This window comes from Mobula birostris, chromosome 4 (genome assembly GCF_030028105.1).
Source record: "Mobula birostris isolate sMobBir1 chromosome 4, sMobBir1.hap1, whole genome shotgun sequence".
In the NCBI taxonomy this organism is placed as follows: domain Eukaryota; kingdom Metazoa; phylum Chordata; class Chondrichthyes; order Myliobatiformes; family Myliobatidae; genus Mobula; species Mobula birostris.
In genome coordinates, this window is record NC_092373.1 from 142,762,044 (window position 1) to 142,770,629 (window position 8,586).

Here is an 8,586-nt window from a genome sequence, read left to right on the forward strand (position 1 = left end):
AATGATGTTAATGAGATAGAAAGGTTTTTATCACAAGTTTCTCTTCCAAAATTGAATTTGGAAGAACAGAGGGGATTAGATATGCCTTTTACATTAAAAGAAGTTGAGGAAGCTTTAGGATCACTCCAAAGTAATAAATCTCCAGGAGAAGATGGTTTTCCACCTGAATTTTATAAAAAATTTAAAGATTTATTATTTCCTCTTTTTATGGAACTAATACATCAAGCAGAAAAAATACATAAACTTCCAGAATCTTTTTCAACAGCGATTGTAATAGTATTGCCAAAAAAGGACAGAGATCCTATGAAACCAACATCATACAGGCCTATTTCTTTATTGAATACGGATTATAAAATAATAGCAAAAGTTTTATCAAATAGATTATCTAAATATTTACCAAAATTAATACATATGGATCAAACAGGATTTATTAAAAATAGACAATTGGCAGATAATGTAACTCGGCTACTCAGTATAATTCATTTGGCACAAAAAAGGGATGAGAAGAGTATAGTAGTTGCTTTGGATGCAGAAAAAGCATTTGATAGATTAGAATGGGATTTTTTATTTAAAGTATTAGAAACATATGGGTTAGGAACATCTTTTATAAATTGGATTAAAACTTTAAATTCTAACCCTAAAGCTAAAGTAGTGACAAACTCTCAAATTTCAACACCATTCCAGTTAAAAAGGTCAACTAGACAAGGTTGTCCACTATCACCTGCTTTATTTGTATTGGCGATAGAGCCATTAGCAGAACTAATTAGAATTGATCCCGATATTATGGGTTTTAGAGTTAACCAAGAGGAATATAAAATTAATCTTTTTGCCGATGATGTTTTGATATATTTAACAAACCCACAACATTCGTTACATAAATTATCTTCTAGATTGGATGAATATGGGAAGGTATCAGGTTACAAAATAAACTGGGACAAAAGTGAAATTTTACCTCTTACTAAGGGAGACTATAGTCAATGTCGATTAGTAACCCAATTTAGATGGCCGGTAAATGGTATAAAGTATTTAGGTATAAGACTTGATAATGATGTAAAGAATTTATATAAATTTAATTATTTGCCACTGTTGAAAAAAAATTCAAGATCTTGACAAATGGATGATACTACGAATAACATTAGTAGGTAGAGTCAATGTTGTAAAAATGAATATATTTCCTAGATTACAGTATTTGTTTCAAACATTACCAATACAATTGCCACAGAAATTTTTTCAAGAGTTAAATAAATGTGTGAGAAAATTTCTTTGGAAAGGTAAAATGTCAAGAATATCATTGGAAAAACTGACATGTAAATTTGGGTTAGGAGGATTACAACTTCCAAACTTTAAAAACTACTATAAAGCAAATCAACTTAGATTTATTGCATCTTTTTTCGATGATCAAAAACCAGCATGGATTAAAATAGAACTAGACAAAATAGGAGAAAATAAACCTGAAGATTTTATATATAAATGGGAACCTAAATCGATACGGGAAAAGAAAGAATCTCCTATATTAACACATTTGATTGATCTATGGAATAAGATAAATGTTGATAAGGAAACACAGAAATCTCTATTAGCAAGGAGACCTTTGTTTCAAAACAGACTTATTCCTTTTACAATGGATAATCAACTTTTATATAATTGGTACCAAAAAGGGATTAAATTTATAGGAGACTGTTTTGAGCGAGGTATATTGATGTCATTTGAACAATTAAAGGATAAATATAAAATATCTAATAATACTTTCTTTTGTTACTTTCAATTAAGAGCTTACTTAAAATAGGTAAGCTGGGTCAAACAATGTTTTTGCCAAAGCCTAATGAAATTGAAATTTTAATTCAAAAAGGGAAAATTAAAAAATTTATTTCTTGTATGTATAATTTGATTCAAGACCAGACAATTAAACAAGGAATCCATAAGTCAAAGCAAAAATGGGAAACAGATCTGAATATTAATATTGATGAAACAAATTGGTCAAGACTTTGTCTTGACAGTATGACAAATACAATAAACGTTCGACTTAGATTAGTACAATATAATTTTTACACCAATTATATATTACATCACAAAAAATAAATAGATTAAATTCAAATCTATCTGATAAATGTTTTCAGTGTAATCAAGAAATTGGTACTTTTTTACATTCTACTTGGTCTTGTTTTAAAATTCAACCCTTTTGGATAAATTTAAGAGTCTTATTGGAACAAATTACTGGAATTCAACTTCCACATAACCCTGTATTATTTCTATTAGGTGATATTGAAGGGATAAAACCGAAACTTAAATTGAATAAATATCAGAAAGAATTTATAAAAATTGCATTGGCAGTAGTTAAGAAGACTATAGCAGTTACTTGGAAATCTGATTCGTATTTAAGTATGGATCGTTGGAATAATGAAATGGCTAGTTCTATTCCACTTGAAAAAATTACTTATAATTTAAGAGATAAATATGTAACATTTTTGAATATTTGGCACCCTTATTTACAAAAGTTAGGATGGCATATTTAAGTGCTCCGATAAAGATTTTGGTTACTTGGGGAAAGTAACGAATAATTATACCAAATTTATTTTGAATCCCATGGAGCATGTGGAAACCTTCCAATAACCAGGCGGTTCTTTTCTTTTTTTTCTCTTTCTTTCTTTTTAGGTAGGACTATATATGGGGGGGGGGGGAGAAGGTTAAGGGGAGGGGGGTGGGTAGATTTTATCTTTTCATGTATTCTTTTTGAAAATTTAATAAAAATTATATTAAAAAAAAGGCCTAAGTATCTCTTGAAAACCAAGTTTCCCTAAACCTATTATCTTTAATTTTTATTCTGACAGGTACTTGCATGTTTTATACTCTAAAATCTCACTTTTGAAGGCCTCCCACTTTCCAAGTACACCTTTTCTAGAAAACAACCTGTCCCAATCCACACATGCCAGATCCTTTCTGAAACCTTTCTCCAATTTAGACTCAAATAAGTTTAAAGGAGTGAGAAAACAGGGCTCTGATGAGCTTAATGGAAACAAGGGAGAGCCCCAGTGAACTTAAAAAGAGTACAGGAACTAGACAGAATCAAATGAGGAACCACTGGGATTTCTTAAAGATTGGATCACAAATTATTGGATATTTCCGTATATTTTTAACATTGCCAAAACAAATTAAATTCTGAAAGGGTGAAAGACCAGTTTTAAGATAAATTTTCAGAGCCATTAGGAACCTAAAGCAATGATTATGGCTTACCAAACAGTTAAAAGTTTACTTGTCAAATCAATCAGTTCAAAGAACTTCAGCTTCAGTCAGACAATATGTAGATGTTTTGCTATGTTACACCTGCAGGTGGCCTCATGGTAAAGCTTTTACCACAGAACTATATTTTCCCTCATAAAGCACACACTTTATGGGACATTCCAATAATCTGGTAAGATTATATTTATGCTAGACACATTAATTCAATAATATTAAAAAGGAGATGGGGCTGAAGTGTGTGCCTCACCTCCAGCGTAGAGGTTATTGCGACACTATTACAGCTTGGTGCATTCCAGAGGTCTTCTTTAGTGGGAGTTTCGCTTCCCTTTTTGTTTTCTAAGATTAGCAGATAAGAATTTAATCCCATGATTAAACATACATTAAGAAGTTGGTTTCAGTTCCATAGATTTTTTTGAGTTAAGTAATTTTATTCTTTCTAGTAATATCTATCTCAATTATGTTTTAAACCATCAATTTTGGATAAGGCTTTTTTAATTTGGGAAAACCAAGGGAATAATAACTTTTTCAGATTTGTTTTTAGGGGACTGTTTAATGTCTTTATCTCAGTTAGTGGATAAATATGATTTATCTAATGTACACTTTTTTTAGATATTTACAAATTAGGAATTTTTTACGTGGTTTGTTACCAAATTACCCTTCTGCTTTTCCACCTAATATGACATATGTTCTCTTTCTGTTTAAACCATTTCAAAAAGAGTTGATAGCTATAATCTAGAAACAGTTATTGAGTTCACGAATGATATCTAACGATAAAATTAAACGCACTTGGGAATCGGAACTTCAAGAGTCATTTTCAGATAATCAAACGGAGTAAAATTTTTCATTCGGTTAACAACTCATCTACTTGTGCCCACCATTCCTTGATACAGTTCAGGGTAGTGCACCAGGCCGATATGTCAAAGGATAAACTAGCACGTATTTTCTCCAATATTAATCCTATTTGTGACAGATGTAATACTGAGCTGGCCACTTTAACTCATTTGTATTGGTATTGTATAAAGCTAGATAACTTTTGGAGAGATGTTTTTAAAACACTATCAAAAGTTTTGGATTTGGATCTACAACCTAATTTGCTTACGGCAATTTTTGGGATTATCCCATCGAAAGCAGGAAATATTCCTCTTTCTGCTCAACGTATGATAGCCTTTTCAACCTTACTGGCTAGGACAGCCATTTTATTGAAGTGGAAGGATTCTAATCCACCTACAGTCTTTTATTGGCTCTCCTCCATTATGTCCTGTTTAAGTTTAGAGAAAATAAGTCAGACATTTGATACATCCTTTAAATTTGAGCAAATATGGCGACCTTTTATCCAATATTTTCATTTAATTTGATTTATTACTCTTTCAATTTTTTTTTTGAAGTTTTAAATTTGATCAGAAAGTCTTCCTTTCTTTTTTGGTCGTATCCTCAAAATGGACTGCCCAGTCCCTTTTTTTTTGTTCTGTTTTTTTTAATAGTGTAGTGGGTTTTCTTTCTCTTTTCATTTAAAACCCAATGTTTTTTCCTTTCTCTTCATAAACTGGTAAGAGAATTGTTATTTTCATTTTTTAAATTATATATTTTATACTAGTTTAACAATATCTATGATTTTGATGATATCTATCTTAATCTTGGTTTATATTGTTACTGGTATATATATTTGAACTAATTCTCTTCTTGATTGTATTTATGCTTTTCATTAAATCAATAAAAAGATTAATAAAGAAAGAGTTCAACTCTGGCGTCGTTCTATAAGGAGTCACTGTATGTTCTCCCCAGGGAATGCATAGATTCTCCAGGTACTCTGGTTTCCTACCACAGCCCAAAGACATAGCCGATAGGTTAACTGGTCATTGTCCCGTGATTAGGTTAGATTGAATTGGGTTTGTCAGAGGTCGCTGGGGTGGCATGGCTCAAAGGGCTGCAAGGGCTGACTCTGTGCTCTATTGCTAAATAAACAAACAGTTTGAAAGGTGTGAACAGCTATCAATAAAATTGTCCTGGCAAATATTAAGCTTTCATTGCCTTTGCAAACTTTGTGCATCTTTCCACAGAGCTATCACCCAATATTCATTTGAAATGTCACCTTATTTCATTATCAATGCAGATTGCATAACTGATTTGTCGAACAGCTGCGTTCAGACTGCAGGGATAAGTACGAGTTTCTAGTCATTTTAATTCTCTACCCTACCCTGACCTATCTTTCTGTGATCTCCTGCCCTATTATAATGAACTCTGACGTAACCTTGGGGAACAGCACCTCGTTCTCCCACCTGGGCACAGTATCGTTCCAGACTCGGTATCAAATTTAGCAGATACACATGTATCACATGTACATCAAAAACATAGTGAAATACAGTATACCATCAACAACCAACAAACTCAACGGTGTGTGGGGGAAGTCCATAAGTGTTGCCACACATTCCAGCACAAAAATAGTATGCCAGATAATTTAGCAACTGTAGATGCTAGAATATGGAGCAACGATCAATCTCCTGGAGGAACTCAGGTTGAGCAGTAGCTGTGGGAAGCGGAAGCAAATGTCAATGTCTCAAGGGGCAAAGCCAACAATCGGACCACACAGATGCTGCTTGACTTGCTGCATTACTCCAGTAGATTGTTTGTTGCTCCTGATAGCTCAGAAATATTCCAAATCTACTATCAAACCTCTACCACCCTCTCTACAATAGAAAACTACCCGTTTCTCCCTCTTCCCCAGTTCTGAATGGTTTTTAACCTGAAACATTAATTCTGTATCTTCTTCCACAGATGCTACCTGACCTAAGTGTTTGTCATTTTCTGTTTTAATTTCAGATTTCCAGCATCTGCGGTTTTTTTTTTTATTTATGTGGTTTTGCAACTTAGATGGCTTGCAAAGAAATACACTAATCACATCAAGGGATTCACTTGATACTGGAAAAAAATCTGTTAATACTGTAGTTCGGAGAAAGATTACATCTGGAATCAACTGAAATAATGAATGTAATTAAAAATTAACATGATTCAGACAGGGTGTAGCAATACAGTCTGTGTGGAACGTAGATCAGATTATCACAAGCTATGGTCATACAGCATAGAAACAGGTCCTTCAGCCCATTCTACCCAAGACAAATTTCAAGTACACATCTATACCGATCTCATTTACCTGCACTTACTCTATGGCCTTCTACGCCTTGACGATTCAAATGTTCATCCAGATACTTCTTAAGCATTGTGAAAACATACCCGCTTGACCAGCCATTCAGACAGTGCATTCCAGGTTTCAATCACTTTCTGGGTGATAAAGTTCTTCCTCAAATCCCCTCTAATTCTCTTATCATAAATCCATGCCTCTAGTTTTATGGAGAGGAGTTTCCTGTTCTCAGTCCCCTCATAATTTTGTATACCTCTACCAGAAATCTCTCAGCCTCCTCCATTCCAAGTACTTTCTCCGTAACTTAAAACTCTCCTTCCCAGGGAACATTTTTATAAAATTTCCTCTATAGCACTCTTGTGCAATAACGTCCTCCCTCTAAAGTGGTAATCAGTTTTAGGTAGCTGACACATATAGATCTGAAGACAACTTGTTATCTATTAACAAGCAACACACATAAAAGTTGCTGGTGAATGCAGCAGGCCAGGCAGCATCTCTAGGAAGAGGTGCAGTCGACGTTTCAGGCCGAGGACCTTTGTCAGTTGTTATCTATTAGATGTTGAAAATGGCACGGTTCACCACAGGAAACAGATCAATTTGCAGGGTCATATTTCTAAACATTTTTTATAAACTGGGAGATTTGTTATTAAGAAAGAAAGGAGGGATTCAAGATCAATTATAAAAGCATAGCTTTCAAAATGCCATTTTCTATGGAAAGTAGATACTAACTTGCTGAATGTGCAGTTTTGGGTGTAATATTCAAGCTAACTAAGCTGATTTACTTTATGCTGGTGCACCGTAAGCTACGAAAGTATTTAACTGGCTTAGATATATTCATTAAAAAGCTGCTGTCTTCATTCACTAGCTTAGTGAAGGAAAACGCAGCTAGTACAAAATGGGTAAAATAAAGAATACTTTGCGATGTTCTAGAGTGATCTATCTTTAAGCAGGTACAGAAACAGAGAATGGGGAAATAGGGGGCAAGATTACAGTTCATGCAACAAAAGTTCCAATTGATGAAAGGTGAGCTTCATCTCACCAACTACCCACCCACCTATAGAAGAGTCTGCAATTCCCAGATTAGTCTTATCAGGTATCTCAAACTTTCAAAACTGGAATAGAAGCCTGCCATCCTCTATTTCACAAACCCACCTAAGGATAACTAGTAACAGCAGAATTTTAGCATTGATAACTTGCCATCTGAATGCGTTGCTAACAATGAAGAAACAAAGGGAATCAAGATAGAATGTGCAAAAACAGGAAGAATATGAATTCCCAAAAGGCAGCGGGAGACTACTGAAGATATAAAGAGGGCAACAGTACAGGGAAATGAAATAATTTCAACACACAGGTGTAACAATCTGAAATCTAACATGGGTCAATCAAATAAATGAAACAAATTAGGATGTGAGCAATGGAATTCTAGACAAGATCACTATTTTTGAGTGCAAAATACTATTCACTGAGAGTATGGAAATGCTGAAGGCATATTTTCATAAAGAAAAATAATAACTTACTAATAGTACACTTTTCACACATATATTAAGAACACAAACCAACACATCGCTTTATTCTTTTCTCTTTCAGGAATTGACGGGTCTGTTATGAGGTGTGTGTGTGTTTAACTTAACAGGGAGAAAAACCAGTAGTCCTCACTGTCCACGTCTGTATTTGGTCTTTTATCTGCCGCATGTGGTCACTCACCTTCCATGATCCGCATTTAGCAACGGGCTTCTTTCATCCACCTCGTGACGAGCCGCCTCCATTTTCAGAACTATCACCTGACTTTAATCAGATTAAATATTTGCGTAGATTTTATTATCGGAAGTGACGGTCAGAGGACGGGACACCAAATTCGACCGGAGAGCAACGCGTGCAACCACGCGAATGAGGGTAAGGTAACTGTGGGCTTAACAAACTGTTCCGCGCAGACCAAAGCGCCTCCGATTGCTTGGAAAGAGATAAAATACTGTATGTCAACATCGGGGGACAAAAAGTAAACATAAGAACATATGAAATAGGAGCAGGAGTAGGCCGTCCGGCCCATCGAGCCTGTCCCGCCATTCAATAAGATCATAGCTGATCTGTCCGTAAACTCAGCTCCATTTACCCGCCTTTTCCCCATAACCCTTAATTCCCTTACGATGTAAAACCTATCTAACTGTATCTTAAATATATTTAGTGAACAAGCCTCAACTGCTTTCCTGGGCAAG

At 34.5% G+C, this 8,586-nt stretch overlaps 1 protein-coding gene across 2 annotated transcripts in view; it reads right to left on the bottom strand.

The window, feature by feature from the left end:
• The window catches only part of mfsd8 (major facilitator superfamily domain containing 8), a 60,480-nt gene extending 52,183 nt beyond the window's left edge, over positions 1–8,297 (bottom strand). The window contains exon 1 of one of the 2 annotated variants that reach the window (XM_072256150.1): positions 8,078–8,297. In XM_072256150.1, the coding sequence (XP_072112251.1) occupies positions 8,078–8,139 (62 nt within the window). In that variant the 5' untranslated portion in view covers positions 8,140–8,297. The remainder of the gene's footprint in view (positions 1–8,077) is intronic. The other variant, XM_072256152.1, reaches the window with a different exon arrangement.
• Between the last annotated feature and the right edge of the window lie 289 nt (positions 8,298–8,586).